Raw genomic sequence first — 18,114 nt, forward strand, 5'->3', positions numbered from 1 at the left:
GGCTTTGTTGCTGCTTGGTATGTTGCTGGTTCTAAGTCTGTTTCCTTCTACTGACCTTGCTTTGGGGGGTGTGGTAGCCTAGTGGTTCAGGCATTGGACCACCAATTGGAAGGTTGTGAGATCAAATCCCAGGTCCCCTCTCCTGGGCCTCTGAACAAGGCCCTTAACCCTCACTTATTCAGTTGTATAAACATGAGGTAAAATATAAGTCACTCTGGATAAGGGTGTCTGCCAAATGCTTAAAATGTGCTGAATATTTTAAAACAGCTGTTATGAATTACACTCTTTATTCAAAAGTATGTTGACACCTGTCTATTAAGCATCCCATTATTCATTAATTAGGTCTCCCTTTACAGCTATAGCAGCCTTCACTCTTTAGGGAAGGCTTTCCACTACGTTCTGGACCGTGGCTCATTCATTCCCATAAACATTAGTGAGGTCAGGCTCTAATCCCTGCACCAATGAGGTCTGATGTGAAGGTGCTGTTCCAGTTCATTCCAAAGGCATTCATTGGGGTTGAGGTCAGGATTCTTTGCAGGCCATTTAAGTTCTTTTTCCTCTATAAAATGTGTGGAAGAATATCGCAGTGGTGGTGAGGTCTGTTGAAAAACACCAGCCTTGTGGCTTTGATTCTCAGCTCAGGTGTGAGCTTGGTGTTTGAGTTTATGCTGGATGTAAGAAAACATATTGTGTTAACTGTTACTCAATTTATATTTAAATATAAAGTATTTTTTGTTGGGTGTCCATATAATTTAGCCATAGAGTGTAACATGTAAATATTAAAGTATTAAAAAATATAAACATATTAAAATATTATGTTGAGTTTGATGAGAAAACATGAAACTAATGATCTCACTGTCCAATCTATTTAGATATTAATTTGTAATAATGGATTAATCCCTGCAGTGAATGCTCTTTTAATAGCTTCAGGCATGTTCTTCTTAAGTTCTTGTGGTCCAGTAAAGGAGTTCCTGGCTTAAAAGGTCACTGAAAGCACTACTGTAGCCACAAAAGAACTAATGTATGTTAATTAGGAGCAGATTTATCTCTTTCTCAGAAAGTTGTTTGCCAATCCCATGTCCATTTAACACAATTAGTTTCTGAGTTTATCTTCATTCAGTAGATAAGTCTGAGTGGCTTCTCAGACTGACACACTAGAGCACTGTCAGTAATCATACTGTCTAAAGTGCCACTGCTTCCACTGAATTTTGCTTATTGCTTAGTGTTCGAACAACTACAGTAAGTGCAAGACTCCATCATAAATTAATGACCAACTGAAAACATGCTACAGTACCCAACATCAACAAGGTGACATTTGGATAGTTTAGCTGTTTAACGTGACGCAAATTCATATATTATGCTGGGATTTTTGCGTCATATACACTTGCAGATGTGAACACCGTGAACTATATATATCTTGAATTTTTATTATATTAATTCTTTATACTACTCCTTATGTTTATCTTCTGTTCTATGTTTATGTTCTGTAAAGCTGCTTTGAGACAATGTCCATTGTAAAAAGCGCTATACAAATAAACTTGAATTGAATTGAATTGAATTGAATTTGTGATCGCTAACCTTGTCAAGTGTAGCTAACACCAGTACTACTGGCCATATTTAGCTTCCAAACGTCACACTTTAACAATACAGAACATTTCAAGCTCTGAGAGTAAACTGAAATTATATAAGGGTAACAAAATGAAACACACAATTAAAGAATCATTCTGAAAAAAAAAATGTTTACTTGTCCTTTTGCTTAAAGACATTTTTCATATCAGTTCACAAAAATCCCATTGAAGAATCATTACCAGGACATAACGTAATAAAACTTATTCTTTTTCTTAAGAAACTCAAATTGAACTGCACTCAATAATAATAACAATAATTATTATTATTTGAAGATTTGGATTTAAATAATGAAATAAAATTGTACTTTGTAATTAATATTTGTCAATATTTTAAATAGTACCTTAATAAACTGGTGTGATTCATCAGCTCATAGAATTAAGTTTATTGGCATATTTCATCAATTGTTTTTTCTACTACAGTAATGAACAACATCTAATTATAATCTAAAAATAATCAGTGGGTAATATTTAGGCTATTTAAAAAATGAACTAGATCTTGTTCCATCATAATGAGTTGGCAAAAGGCTAAATTGCTATGTCACTGTTTAGATGAGGCCAGTGAGAAGTATATCGTGCACAGCATCTGGCCCCCACAGCTGGGCAGGTGGAGCCAGGCACCCTGGGTGACATGGTGTCAGTGGCAGGGTGGTGCAACAGAAGGGCGTGAGGGATTAAGAGGCAGAGCAGCTGGCGCCGGCAGCAAAGTACCAAAGGCACCTGAGTCCTCACAGCCAGGGTTCTGCCGACATCTATCCCAGGGGGCCACTGGGCATCTGGTGTTGCTCTATATCACTGTACTACCTGAGTTCCTTGCAGTTTGAGAGCAGCCCAGGAGAAATTATAATCACACATGCCTGTGTTCATACTCACACACAGAAAAAAAATCTGTCACTCACACGCTGAGAGGCTTGATTACACACCTGCGACAGCTACTGGAAAAAATAAATTGAATGTGAGCTGGCTTCAATTCCCCAGACAAGCTCCGAAAAAAAGAGTGACCTCTGCCAAGCGCTGTTGATTCAGACATTCTCACCTGCCTGATGCACCACCTGTTTGATAATGAGAACTCATTTCAACCAGCGTGGTGGTGACAAAGCACAGCTTTTGGCTAGCTGGGCCAATAATGGTGCCAAATAGAGAAATGTTGCTAGAAAGATTCTGGATGAAAACAGTACAAGAACTCTATTAGACACTGAAAGCAGTTTTTTCTTGTGCTTTGGATATCTGCAGTCCTTTAAGTTAAAGCTAAGAACACGTTGGTATGACAGATTAAACGAACACAGCAGGTAAAAACTAGTTTGTCCGTAGGTTCACACAGCTTCACCGGAGCTCTGTTTCACACTCTTCATCTAGTAACTAGTCAATATACACACACAAACAAAAGCTTGTTAAATGTTCTCCATTTAAGAGATTAAATGCATCAAGAGATTTCACGTAAGAGATTTTCATGTAATTATTGTATGTAAATTCTACAAGAATTATGACTCTTCATGTCACCTGGATGAGGATGGGATCCCTTTTGAGTCTGGTTCCTCTTGAGGTTTCTTCCTCATGTCGTTTTAGGGAATTTTTCCTTGCCACCATTACCTTTGGCTTGCTCATTATTTTAAAACTTCTAAAAATTCAAACAGATTATGATAATAATTCATTTTAAACTTTGGCATTTTTATTCTGGATTAGTGATGTAAAGCTGTTTTGTGACCATGTATATTGTTAAAAGAACAATTACTTAGCTCATCATCCCTGTGAAGTAGACAGAAAAGGTTTATTGTTTTTTTTTCTTATCATGAAATGTCATCTTAATCTGAGATACAGCACTTCTAAGAATAATGTTATTTGCTTATAATTGCTTATATATAATATAAGCTGTAGCAGTAGCAGATTGTCAGGTGCACATCAGATTTAAATGTAAGTGCGGTGTTTATTGACCGAAGAAGACAAATCCAAAGGGCAAACTAGTATTTAGGTCAATAGTCAAGAAAAGTATGGGGCAATCAGCTGACAGATATAAGAAGGCTTTGTGGAATCCAATGGACAGAACAGACAGGGTCGATAGTGGAAAAGCGTGCAGAAAAACAAACAGGAATGTCACGTCACTAGCAGTCTACAGATCCCACCATCTCTCAGGGTACAAGTAAGGCACACATCAACACCTTTCTCTGTTCTGGCACCCAGAAGGTGGAATAAACTTCCCCTAGATGCCCAAACAGTTGAGTCACGGACTGTCTACAAACGACACCCAAAGACATAGCTCTTCCTGAAAGGCTTAAATTATCTGGAGTTGTTAGTGTGCTTTTCTTGCTATATCACCTCTCTAACAGAGATTTTAGACTGGTGCTATTCTTAGTCTGTGGCCTAGTGAGCCAGTAACAGGATGTATTCATTAAAACAGACTTCAAAGCACTTATGTAAGTCGATCTGGATTAAGGACATCTGCCGAACGCTCTAAATATAAATGTAAGACATGTAAGACATGTAAGTCATGATTACATGGGTTAAAACTAAAAATGATTTTAATTTCTTAGTATTTACAAAGCTAATTAAAAAATATCTACTGAACTGAGCATTTTTAACTATTTTCACCAAAAGCTAACACATTTGCAGAATTTGCACCTGTTTTGGGGATGCCATGTTCAGCACAATGTCTTTGTCATGTCAAACTCCACAGTGGTGCCTAATGGCTTGTTTGAAATTAGACACCCAGAGCTTTAAGAGCTTTTAAAGGCTCTAAAGGCTTTTACCTAGCCTTATTGGGGCAAAATCTCCTTAGAAACATTCTAAAAAAACTGTAATATTTCTTTTCCACACAAATGTTTATATTTTAAAGTAGATGGTGAGATCATACCCATTTCTGCTCTCTGAAAGTGCCACAAGTACCTGTTCTGTTCTAAGCATATAAAGGCTTTTGAAGTTGTCATATCTAACCACTAAAATTATCTGTATTATTATCCTAGCATCCTAGCAGAGGTTAAAAAAAACACCCAACACTGAAAGCCAATAGTGTCCTGAATAATTTCATATCAGACTTGCGGCCATAAAGAAATTCATTTGTTTACACTGATTGAAAATGCCTTATAAGTCGATTTCTTATCCTCCAGTAGAGTGTAACATCAGTGTAATGGTAAAAAGGGTTAATCAAACTAGAAGTATTTTTGTACTATTTAGTAATACGTTGCAGCCTCTTTAGAAAGCTAGAACGATTAACTACCTAAGATTCCTTGAGGAACCGTGAAAAATCAGGACACATATATTATGTTTGCTTTAACAGCTTAGTCAAGAGCACTTTATGCAGTATTAACATCCTGGTTTAAATCATTGAAAACACGACTGCAACATTGTTTACAAGCATCATGGTTCACTGTACTTTTCTGTTCTTTTCTCAAAAATGATCCACAGTATATAAATAGACTATAATAGGCCCACAGTCATTGGATCTGTACGACAAGTGAGCCGCTAGTGTCTGTATGCAAATGCTAACATTTGAACAACAAGAGTTTAATTCCTAAATGCCTGCTAATTACATTCAAACAGCAACCGCTTCCAGAGACATTCTTGGTTTTCTTCAAGATTTGAAACTTCAAAATGACTGCGTACAAACAAAAGTTGCTGCAGTAAGTTACTGCATGAATGTAAATAATTACCATTACTGGAGCTCCACTGGTGCAAATAAAGTCTTTTATATTTATATTTACATTGATATTTATATTCATACCCCTTAAGAGTGCCTTGGACCTTGAACGGTTGCTTAAAAATTAAATTGTTGTATATTAACGCCCTTTCTTTTCTGTACACCGAAGGACAGAGATGCTAAATTTAATTAGCATATATCAGACATCAGGCAAGCAGAACAAGATATTAGCATACAAAGAAGGCAGACAAAGATAGAGGACATTTTCACAATGCTGTTGCTATGCGGAGCAGCAGAGAAGCCGGTACGCTGATAATTTTGGAACAAAAAGGAAATGAAACATGAGGATTTAGTTTGGAAATAGTTAGCTGTTGAATGATGAAAATGAAATTCTTGAGATATTACCTTATTCAAAGTCAGTAACATTAAAATCCACTTGTTTTTTAAACGATTCTTTATAGACTGGCCAACCAATTTATTAGGAACATTATGCACCTGCACATTCAAGCAAACAAGCTAATCATGTGCACATTGAATTACTTAGCTGTGGCATGAATTGTTTTTGGTGCAAATCGGTTGATGTCAAATATTGACAAGCTCATGGGATTTTCACCCACAATGGTTTCTACAGTTTACACAGAATGGTGTGAAAAACAAAAACAAAAACCTCTAGTCCACATTAGTTCTGTGTGAGAGAGATCACAGGAGAATGAACAAGCTGGTTTAAGCACAATCTTTAGCAACTCAAATAATCACTTTTTACAGTGATGGTGAGCAGAATGCATAACATTTCTAAGGTACAAGGTAAGGTAACATTTCTAAGGTAACATTTCTAAGGTAAGACTAACAATACAGTCTAAGGTACAGTGGGCAGAGGGACTGGACTGCTGACCAGGTTGGTATGGAGCTTGAACCGCATATGTTTATACATTGTTCTGCTACCGCATGATTGGCTGATTAGATAACTCCATGAACGTACAAGTGTATAGGTGTACTGTGGTCAGTGTGTGAGCGTACTGTATGTGTACTTGCTAGGATATTGGCTTGTGGACTACACTGGCTGGCTGGGAAGCTTTAAAATTGTTTCCCTAATAATACCTACACTGTAGAACCTTGACCCTGCCACAACACCCTCTACCTCAGCCAGACTTTTACACAATTTTTGCACAGTTTGCACTACAATTGTACAATTTGCACTTCTTTTTGCATGTATATTTTGCACTTTAACAATATATATGACGTGTTCATATTTACATGCATCACTGTACCATATTCAGTTACTACCTCTATTTCTGATGTTTTCATTTCTTCTTAAATTGTATCTACTTTATGTCTTTTTATATTCCTTACTTTAGTTTCTTTTTTCCTATCTCTCTATTGAAATTGACTATTTTTATATTTTTTTAAAAAGCATTTCACTACGTGTCGTATTGTGTATGATTGTGTATGTGACAAATGAAATTTGAATTGGAATTTGACACAGATGCGTACATGAGTCCCAGTTTTGCAGCACCTTTATTTCCTAAGCTCCTATATACCATTAGCTAGTAAAAAAAATCTCCTTTTTGTGTTATATCTGTCCAGACTTCATATCTGCTTTAGATTACATTTATAGCCAGACTCAATCATGCCATATGGGTTTCTGTCTTTGCATAAATTACTTCCAAATAAGGGCCATTATGAAGTCCATATTTGCTTCATAATAATTACATTAAAACTCTTGTTTCTCAGTTTGCCATCTGCTGCTTTCACTTATCTAAGCTGATTTGTGTGTGTAAGTAAATGACGACCAATGTGAAATGTTGTAATCTGAGCCTGTTTTTGAGGTTACAGAGTAAAGAGATACAGCTTTCTGGTGTGTAAAACTGTACTTACTCTTTCATCAGCATAATATTCCACACATATAATTTGATAAAAAAAAAAAAAAAAAAGATATTTGACTTGTATTTGTCCTTGGGAATTTAATATAATGAAAAGAAGATAAATTAGTTTATTTATTCACCAGTGGGATAAGCGCTCACAAGCTGACCTTCATTCATGGTATTCACAATGTAGCATTAATTATCAAGTTATCACAGACACACACACAGAGAGAGAGAGAGAGAGAGAGAGAGAGAGAGAGAGAGAGAGAGAGATGCACAAATAAATGTCTTTAGTGCGCCAAATATTCCAAACAAAATTCACATCTAAACCTGTGTTAAAACTACTACATCTCTATGAAACACCAGAAAATACTTTCAAAAATTGTAACTACAATTTTCAAGCTCTACCTATTGGTGCTGCTTGTATTTACGATGACACTTCTTGTTTGATTTTTTTTGCCTCTTTTTTTGGATTTTACAAGAAATCTAGATTATTCAAAGGTTACCAGAGTGCAAAAAATATATATAAATAATATCCCAACAATTAATTATACATGAATAAGATGGAATAGAATTAGCAAACTAACACGATAAGACGTTTGCAAAACTGGAATATCAATTTGTGTAACTAATGTGACAAAACAGAAATATATTTCAGAAGTCATAATGATGTATGAAAAACTAGATGAGAAGCCAAATTTGAAGTTCCAGCATCACAGATTAGAATCTAAATCTAGATTTAAAATCAGCTGCAGTATTATTATATACTATGAAGTGGGGGGGGGGGAGTAAAAAAAAATAAACTATGTAATATGTACATGTATTGTACAGAGGTTATATACAGTGTTTTGTTTTGTGTTTGTTTTGTAGTGATCTAGCGGTGTAGTGTAGAGTTCAGTAATGTGATGGTGGATGGAAAAAAGCTGTCCCTGAACCTGCTGGTTCTGGTGTGTAAGTTCCTGTATCTCCTGCTTGGTGGAAGGAGGTTAGACTGGGATGTGAAGGGTCCTTGATAATGTTATGAGCTCTGCGCAGACATCTGCTGTGGTGAATGTGTTCAGTGGCAGGTAGTTGGGTGCCAGTGATGTGTTGGGCGGTTTTGACCACTCAAACCACTCAAACCAGTTGGGCAGTTTGATAACTCATCAAGCATAATATGTTTCTAGTCTGTTGCAAACATTTGTTTTACTTCTCCCCAAGGCTTTCAATCACAGCTTTTCCAACATTATTCAATTTTTCTTCGATAATAAACTTGCAGTTTGGTTAATGGCTGTACATGTGTGTGTGTTCACAGGCTCCACAGATGGGCACACTGATGGGAGTATATTTCCCCTGTATGCAGAATATTCTAGGTGTGATCCTGTTTTTGAGGATGACCTGGATGGTGGGAATTGGAGGAGTCATCGAGGCCTTCATCATTGTCCTTATGTGCTGCTCCACGGTAAACCAGTCACGATTGCACACAAGCCTGAATCATTCACATCTTTTATTCTTTACCTACATTTACTCTCATCTTTGACTGCTCCCTTGTAAAATAGCTCCCAGAACACATAATTTATATTTTAAGGTGCTCTCTTAATGTTCTAGATCATTTTTGTTGTTGGTGGTGGTGATGGTGGTATTTTGTACCCTGTCACGTTTGTCTGTTTCTCTTGGCTTCGTTTGCAGATAAAACCAAACACATTGAGACTCAAATTCAGATGTGGTTTAGGCTTGAAGCGGAACAATGTTGCCAGCCCTCAAGGTTGACTAGTTTTAAGAAAGTGATCGTTGAGTTTTAGAAGAAAATCTAAGTAAAAATGCGTCACTCGTCATTCACTGATGTAATACCCAAAGAAATCATATAAACCTTTTAGTTTGACTCAGTTTTTGTAATTGGCCAGAAGTGAGTTTGAAATGAAGGCTTGTTGTCTTGTTCTCAGTATTTTCACAGCTTGAACTTTATGCACATGTTTATAAAGTGTATAACCTTCTACTGCTTCATTTCTTTTAACCCTGAATTCTCAATACCTTCATTTGAAAGAGGTGAATTCAGTTTGATATCTAACTATCTAACTTTCCACTGATGCAGTTAGGTGCATAAATATCAACACATTGACACATTGGCAATATTGTTATTGCAGCTTTCTTATCTATGTATCTAAGCTGAAATAAAATATTGAAAATGAATTAAAAGAGCTGACTTTGAGCTTTAAGTAATACCCCACTTCTCTTTCCCAAAGGTACTTGGACACTTCCCTATTCATAAATTAAACTGATGGTACAAACTGATGATGCTGTCTGGAAACTGACACAGCTATCACCATCAATCACAATAAATAATCTGCCTACCTGCTAGTTTCTAGACAGTAGAAATACATGAGACAACCTGGATGAAGCCCTTGTGAGAACAAAGAACATGCAAAACGCCACAAAGATGGTAATCCAAGCTCAGGATCGAACCAAAAGCTGTGCCAAAATGCTGTAGACTTTTAGGATGCTTGAGAAAACCAAGCACACTGGTATTATACATTCATATTTGCCATGCCATATTTACAGCATTTGGTAAATGCGCTTATCCAGAGCGACTTAAAGTCTTTAGAAGTCTCTATCAGTGTTCACTAGGTCACAGACTGTGTGGTGTAGGAGGTAATACAGTAAGAAGAACACACAGATCTTAGGTCTTTACACATTTACCTGACTGCCAGTGACTCAGCTCAAGCTCCACCACCTACTGTAGGTTTCTGAACAGAGAAGAATCACTGGGACAAGACGACCCTGACAAGGTGATTGTTAAGGTAGGGATCAGCACAGAAGAAATCCAAGAGTCTGGTGATGTGCATGTACAGTATTCTAGACTTAATGCAAAATGATTTGCAAAGAAGTTACATTATAATCATCAATTTTATTTAGGATTATAGAAGTGCCTATTTACCCTAAAAAGGGAGATATGAGCTCAAATTCATGATTTAATTTCAAATCCAATCTACAGTAAAGTTGTCGTTGTACAAATACTTATGGACTTGACTGTATAACATCACTGTGCGCTGTGTTTTTCTAAAACATCTCATAAAAATAAAAATCAGGCAGCATGATGCCACTTCACAGCTCCATAGCCACTGGTTCGATCCTGAGCTTGTGTGGCATTTTACATGTTCTCAATGTTGGCTCAGGTTCTCTCAAGCTCAAAAACCTGCAGGTAGACAAATTGCCTACATTAAACTGTGTAAAGTTCTGTGAATTCCCCCACCTTCCACCAAGCGTTCCTGGGATTAAGAATATTATTACTGAATATTCATGATTTCAAGATGGTTGCATTAGTTCTCATTTAATTTAATAGAGATGTTTATTCTTTTTATTTCCTTTAGAATGTAAAAAATAAAATATTGGAAGAAATCAAATCTCTTCCGATATTGCATATTATCTTCTCCAAATATAGCACTGATGAACCATTTTCTTTGGTTCGAGATGAAAAAGATAAAAGGGGCTATTTGGGTGTTCTCCTCCTCCACTGACATCCCAGCAGTGTTCGGTTGGCAGCAACTGAGACGCAGCTCGGGTTCCTCAGTGACAGGGCTGAATACCTGTCAGACACCAACAATGGGGTGCCGGAGCACAGCTGAGATCAGTGCAATTTGAGGAGAATTTTTAGTCAAATGAGCCATATTAGGCAGGCAAACTGTCTGGTCTCAAACAGGAGATATAATTTCAACCCTAGACGCAATTGTTTGATTTTTTTTCTTTCCGTTTTATTTTTAAACATGCATTCCATGCGACCTATTTTTTTGTTTAAAGACAGTCAGGATGTTCCGTATTCAAGCTTCTGCATGATCTCATGCATTGCATCAAAAAAATGATTTGTAGGTTTTTATATTGTGCTGTATTTTTTATTTATTTCTTTAAACTCACAGTCTCAGTCTTCGGACAAAAACAGTGGGCCATGTGTAATAAATGAATAACATTAACCTTTTATGAGCTGTCTCAGTATGTAATGCAGTGTCTTTTCACAACCTTTTAACATTTAATCCACTTGTATTTTGCTGCAGTTTTCTGTCATCGGGACAACTGTATGTTTCACAGTGAACATGTTAAACATTCAATCCTGTTTTCTATTAGTTATATGACATTTTTAATCTATTATTCATACTCATGTGTCTTTCTTATTCTTTGTAGTCAATATAATATTAACTGCTTTGTCTTCATGTAAATATTGTCTCTACAAAATGTAGTTACTTTTAAACCTCATAGTGAAACATGATACTAAAACCACAGAATTCGTCTGATTCTAAACAGCATATACAGTATATGAAGTTCTGGATTTATGGAATTTGAACTTTTCCGCAAGTCTACACTCTATAACCTCCACTCAAGGAGGTGTCTAAATAAGTCTAAACCTGTTTATGACTATTATGCAACTAAACATAGAATAGAATGATGGGGTGAGAGGACAAATGTTAAAGGGCCTTTTCTAGCAGTCTTGTGGATATGGGTAGAAATAGACAGACTAAAACTTATTAAAATATATATTGAAAGTTGATGAGGTGAGAATATACACCGTCATTTGTTATTGTAATAATTTTTTTTAAACACTTATGATTATTTCTGAACTACTGATTTAAAACAGACAGTTTGTATTTTTTCTTCATGGTGAAGTAGAAAAGTCTTCTACATAATGTTGATTTTTAGATTTAGTTGATGTCAAACATCCAGTCAGTTGAACAGTGGCAGAGAATCTATCTCTAATGAGATTGCAGCCCATCGAGTCAAGTCAAATCAAGAAGCTTTTATTGTCATTTGAACCATATATAGCTGATGCAGTACACAGTGAAATGAAGCAACGTTTCTCCAGGACCATGGTGCAACAAAAAATGACATAACATGATATAAAAACAACATGTAACATGTGCAACCGAATGTAACAGTGCGAGACAAAGACAGTGCAAACAGACAATGCAGAACACTGTAGCATAGCAGGGTAGCAGGGGTCTGCACAGAGACGGGGGTGTTTATGAGAGGAGCTTTGGGGGCAAGTAAGAGAGTGTGTGTGAGTGTGTGTGTGTGCGTGTGTGTGTGTGTGAGAGAGTGTGTGTGTCTTTTTGTGTGTTTTAAAAAAGATACTATATAATGTTGTAAACTTCTTATATACAATAGATTATTAGCATAGTCTGTGCATCAGTTTTTCTCCTCACTCTTAGATATAAGAGCCACCTGAAACATTGTAAGCGTTAAGGTGAGGAGAAAACTGGTCAGTTAGCAGCTATAAAGCTTTAATAAAGCAAACGCTTCATAAATTGAAAGCAATTTAAAGTATGTATTTAAAACGATATAACTCTATTATTAGTCAGTAAGGCAACACCTAAAAAAAGAGAAAACTAATTAGAGAAAAATATATACAATTGCATTTGGCCTTGGTCAGTTTTTATGGATTTTTTTCCTCTCAGGTCTGACACCTGGAGAGATTGCTGGAGTGTGTGTTTTGTTAGGCTTTAAGAGGCTGTTTAAGAGTCTGACTGTGTTTTTGAGACTCCTTTTTCCCAGGTGCCAGGTGCCTGCTGTTCAAGGCATTTAAAGCATTTACAAAATGGCCTGCTACCTGAAGGAGCACAGTGTGGCCTGATTCAATAATGTCTGCTTTATGTCTGTAGAAAATGTTTGTGCCATTCTCTTTCGATCAGATCCACCTTTACAACACATCATGCCAACCACCTCAACACACACACACACACACACCAACCTTCTCATACATTTTTTTAGTATCTACTTGTTATTGTATCTCAGGTAAAAATGTCATTTTTGCCATCTTCATGCACATGTGTGTGCTGTGTATGTGTGTGTGTGTGTGTGTGTGTGTGTGTGTGTGTGTGTGTGTGTTCGACGAATCCAGACTCTTTGTTTGTGTCATGTGGACAGCACACGGGCAGGCAGGTGAGGTGTGTTCTCAGAGTATGCATGTCTCTCATAGCAACAGAAAAGCAGCAAGGACACTGATCCATTTTTATAGACAAAGTGAAAGAGCATTCAGTCAGAATCCACACGCTTAGTCATCCTGAAGCATTATTAGCAGACCAAACAAATTATTAAACCTATGAAGCTGCAACGTTCTGTCGATAAGATCTAACATCTTAACACTTAACACTCAGTGTCTGCTTCCTCTTTATAGGCCACTTGTTTGTTGTTGTTGTTTTTTTTTTTCAATTATAAAGTAAATGTAGCGTTATTGTCACTGCAACCTTTGCTATGGCGGCGTAATAATATTGAATTTGGTTGCAGGTTAGTCATATGATTGTGTAAACATGCGTTCATACTGGAATAAATGTGCCTGATGCTCTGTTGCTTAGGAACAGCCAAGCAACACATACCTTGAAGAGACTTAGCAGAGCCTACGAACACAAGCTACTGTTGTTGTTTTTTTTGTTTTTGTTTTTTTAAATAAGATGCAGGCACCACAATTTCTGTATGGAGTTTATCTCCCAGCACAGCCCTATTTTGTTGTCACCGTTTACACTATCGGATGTGTTTCACAGCATCAGCTATGTATCTCGTACTCTTACTCTTTATTTGGGAATTGCCTAGCACACTAGCCAAGAGGTTCACCACAGGAATAGAAATAGAAAATTAAACATAATTACAGTTAAAAAAAAAAAAAGTGTGTCTTTTTACGAGTCAGTGTGACTGCTAAAATATTACTGGCTCTCAAACAGAGACAGGTGGTGTGATTGGCAGCCTTTAGCTCGCAGCTGTTACTCAGCCAATCCCAGGCTATATTTGTTGTGTAATTAACATACTGCAGGTTTGAGGGTGTGTATAAGGTATAGAAGGTGGAATAGTGTTAAAGTGGCCTAGTCTTTTAATGATTAGAGAGAGAATGTGCTCATTAAGCCTGATTACAATCAAACACGGCAATCACTCGTTGCTTCACACAGCACACACAAACACAGGCAGAACACTCTTATACACATATTCACACACATAGAGACAAATACTGTAGGAGGCACACTGCTGTACTGTGCACTATCAAGTTTTATCTTTCACGTCTTTGTAATCTATTTTGGCCTTTTTAAGTCTGACTTGTAGTTGACCTGCTGTTCATTAATATCCGGTTTCCACTCATTTTTTAGTCCATTAATTAAATACTATTTGCATATTTCTGACTGTGCCATCCAGTTTGTCCTGAACAAACTTTTCTGTCTATAACTTTAAAAATAGACGGTCTCCTCTTTCCTCCAACTGACCCATATTCCATCATTTGACTTTTTTATTTTTCCATCATATGCTTTGTATACTGTGCACACAACACACTTGGTTTCTGTGTCTGTACAAAGTAAGTGACATGAAGAATCACTTTCTGATTGGGTGTCTGAGCATCTAGTTTTAACATTCTAACACCGCATATACTCACATTGTGTGTACAATATAAACAGTGCAAAAGCTTCATGGCAGGATTTCATAATTCTAGGTAAAAATGGTGAATATCCTTTACATTAACAGTGTAAAATGTTCCTCTTCCCAGGGTTAAAAGCAGGGGTTAACCTGGGGTTAAGCTCAGTGTAAAAAACCCCTACAGACTCATATCAGTTGTTGTGCTGCTGATATGGTACACCAAATACTACACCTATCAATATGGTAGATTTCTAACCAAATGCATTTCTTTTTTACCCAGACTATGTTAACTGCAATTTCAATGAGTGCCATCGCCACCAATGGAGTAGTACCAGGTAAGAGACGCCCTTTTTTTATACCCGTACATTAATTCTACATTTACTATGTCACTATCACTGTCTCTAAAGCAGTAATGCTGGGATAAGTACAATGTCCAGACTGCAGTGTCCGCAATGCTATATTTTCGTGTCTATTATCCTATAATTAAGCCTATGTTCTAATAACAGCCTCTGTCTCACCTACTGATTGGAGAAAAACAAGAATGCTAGCAAATTGCTGGGATTTCTCACTTCTAGGTTGCTAGAAATTTCTTGCATTCATGATTGTCCATCATTCATTACATAGATCAGGAATTAAAGTTGTAACAGGTGGCTTTTCCTGTCTCTGAAGGTCGATTGTAATATTTTATTTATTTATGATGAGAACCATCACACATGTTGATCGTTATCATTTTAACAGCCGGCGGATCTTACTACATGATCTCTCGTTCGCTTGGCCCTGAGTTTGGTGGCGCTGTGGGGATCTGTTTCTACCTGGGGACCACCTTTGCTGGAGCCATGTACATTTTAGGCTGTATTGAGATCTTACTGGTAAGATATGTGTTGTGTCTTCTGGTCAAGCACTTTTAATTTACCAGCACAAAACTTCGTTCCTTGCTTGATAATATATATTATGTAAATTATGATTTCATCCATAATATACCTGTTTTCTAAATGCAAATAAATGTATAAAAATGTAATATTCATTTTAGTTTTTAATATACTTTTTTTACTCATTTTTAAATCTGAAATTTCTAGGAACACATAAAAGACAGCTGAAACAATATTAAATCATTCCTATGAATTAAGATATTATTATCTGAGATAATCAGATGATCATCATCATTCCCACAACTGGGCTACAAAGAATTCCTCATGTAATTTTAATAATGTATTCTGTATTTTGTACTAAAGTAAAAGTATTCGGAGTCGGCTTTTTCCATTTCTCCCTGTTGCTGTTTTTTTTCTTTGTACTGTTTTGGAATCCTACTATTTTCTCTGCATATTCCTTCAACCATCCCATTTTGCTTATTTCGTATTCAAGCTTGTTTTTCTGGAAATTTCCAACATATCTATTGCTCAGTTGCATCTCTTCACATATCCATTTCCGTCTCTCTCACTCTCTGGTTTGTGTTATTATCCTATCTCTCTCTCCCTCTCTCTCTCTCTCTCTCTCTCTCTCTCTCTCTCTCTAAAAGATTAATTATGTGGATTCTGCTTTAGCGAATGGCAATGCACTTGAAATGCCAGGTCAGGTAGTTACTGATTACACACACAGAGAGAGAGAGAGAGAGAGAGAGAGAGAGAGAGAGAGAGAGAGAGAGAGAGAGAGAGAGAGAGAGAGAGAGAGAGAGAGAGAGAGAGAGAGAGAGAGAGAGAGAGAGAGAGAGAGAGAGAGAGAGAGAGAGAGAGAGAGAGAGAGAGAGAGCACATTTTCCTTTTTGAAACTGGTTTTATTTCCACTTCCAAATGAAATCTGAGCTAGTATTGAGAGATGAGGTCCATGGCACTCTGGCTGGTATAACAGTTTTATCCTGATGTAGAAAAAAGACACAAAAAATGTATTTAAAAAGAGCTAAAGACTATTCAAGATTATTCTTGAATTGCAACCCCTGGAGATCTGATATGGTGAATGGGTCACCATGACAACTAGCTGTCCAGGCATATATGTGTATGTGCATGTGCATGTGTGTGTGGGGGATTCATTAAATCATAAAAGCATATTCCTTTTTCAGTAATTCATTTCCATCAAAGTTTTGATGCTCAAAGAATTAATGAGTTTAACCAACTGTGCAATAGTCAAGGCTTACAGCCAGAATAATTAGAAGGCCATAAAGTCCAGCCTGTTTAATTCCATGCTCATTTGGTTCAGTTATCCTTAATGACACATAACTGAAAAGAAGTTGATCATTCTGAAGCCCTCTTTTAAATTAAGAACAAACTCATCCAAACCCCATGACAAATCCAAAGTCTGTTCCTCTAATGCATTTGTGCTAAAAGCAGCTGCTGTGACTCCAATTTTAAAAAACCAGGATCCGGAAAAACCTTACCAACACCAGCCCATTTTCAATCTCCGCTTTGTGAGCAAGGTGCCGATACACATGACCATTTCAATCTAGTTTTAGAGCCATGGAGAGCAGTGTTAATCTTTTTATAGCTGCCGACAGAGGAAATTTTAGCATTTCTGTCCTCCTTGTCATCTGACTGCTTTTGATACACCACCACATTCTTGAAACTCTTACTTGAATATGATTGCTACAGAATTGTATAAGATTCACAATTCAATATTCTGCAGGTAGGCAATTTAATAGAAACAGCAATGATTAGCTTATTAGGTATAGAGAACTAAAACAAGTGAATCATAAACCGTGTGCGATAAACAAGCACAGGGTCAGGGGAGCTACAAACAGGATTATAAATACAGCAGTGGCTGAAGACAAAGAACGAGGCAAGGAGCAACGCCGGAATAAAACGATGCCAAAAAAACGGCTCTGTAACGACAGAATGCAGCAGAAAACAGATATCTAGTTCGTGACAAAGTAAATAGAAAAGGTAATCAAAAGGCAAACTGAACAAACGTTGGACATGTGGTAACCACGGTAACCACTAATGACAAAAAATGGTGGAGACAGAACACGAACCAATACAGCACACATGCAGATGTAAACAAAAAACATACATGAAAACAAAGAAGCCGAAGCACGCCATAGTCGTTCAGCTCACAACACTCAGCGTGAACAGAAAAATGCTGTTGGGGTTTAGGTTTGTTTATAGCTTCTATGTCTTGCTTGTGTTAATTCATACATATCTTTAGCTACACACTTAGCTGTCTCGCAAAAGGACCTCTTAGACGTTGTCATAAGTATTCCATGCTGTAGATTACTCTAGCTACAGACTTAGAACTATGTGATTCCATATTTAGGCTGTTGAGCTTCAAAATGCCCAATTCTCCACAGGTTTTAGCTAGCATAATTTTGCAGCTCATTATCATGCTGTTTTTTAAGCCTATAAAAATAAAAATAACCGAGAAACTGAATTAAAATCAGACTCCATCTTCATCATCTCAGCCATTCTTGCTGATAACCAAGTATTTAGCACTTTTTATGTAGATTTTAGCAGAAAACTGCTATGTTTTGGATTGAGTTTTGAGTGTAAATTTAATTATTTACATTTTTTGCACACACTGGGCCTCATTTATGAACCTGGAGCTTTCACACAATCATTTGAAAACAACTAGAAAATCTGTTCATGCTACTGAGTTTGTGTGTAAAGACTAAACATTTCTGCACATAGACATAAGTTCCACTTTCACAAATTCC

The 18,114-nt window shown here is 36.8% G+C and overlaps 1 protein-coding gene across 3 annotated transcripts in view; it reads left to right on the forward strand.

The window, feature by feature from the left end:
• Nucleotides 1-18,114, forward strand: part of slc12a5a (solute carrier family 12 member 5a) — a 142,675-nt gene that overhangs the window by 103,094 nt on the left and 21,467 nt on the right. For all 3 annotated transcript variants that reach the window (XM_060868247.1, XM_060868248.1, XM_060868249.1), the window contains exons 4-6: nucleotides 8,413-8,559; nucleotides 14,758-14,812; nucleotides 15,216-15,346. In XM_060868247.1, coding sequence (XP_060724230.1) covers nucleotides 8,413-8,559; nucleotides 14,758-14,812; nucleotides 15,216-15,346 — 333 coding nt within the window. The remainder of the gene's footprint in view (nucleotides 1-8,412; nucleotides 8,560-14,757; nucleotides 14,813-15,215; nucleotides 15,347-18,114) is intronic.

This window comes from Tachysurus vachellii, chromosome 4 (assembly GCF_030014155.1).
Source record: "Tachysurus vachellii isolate PV-2020 chromosome 4, HZAU_Pvac_v1, whole genome shotgun sequence".
In the NCBI taxonomy this organism is placed as follows: Eukaryota; Metazoa; Chordata; class Actinopteri; order Siluriformes; family Bagridae; genus Tachysurus; species Tachysurus vachellii.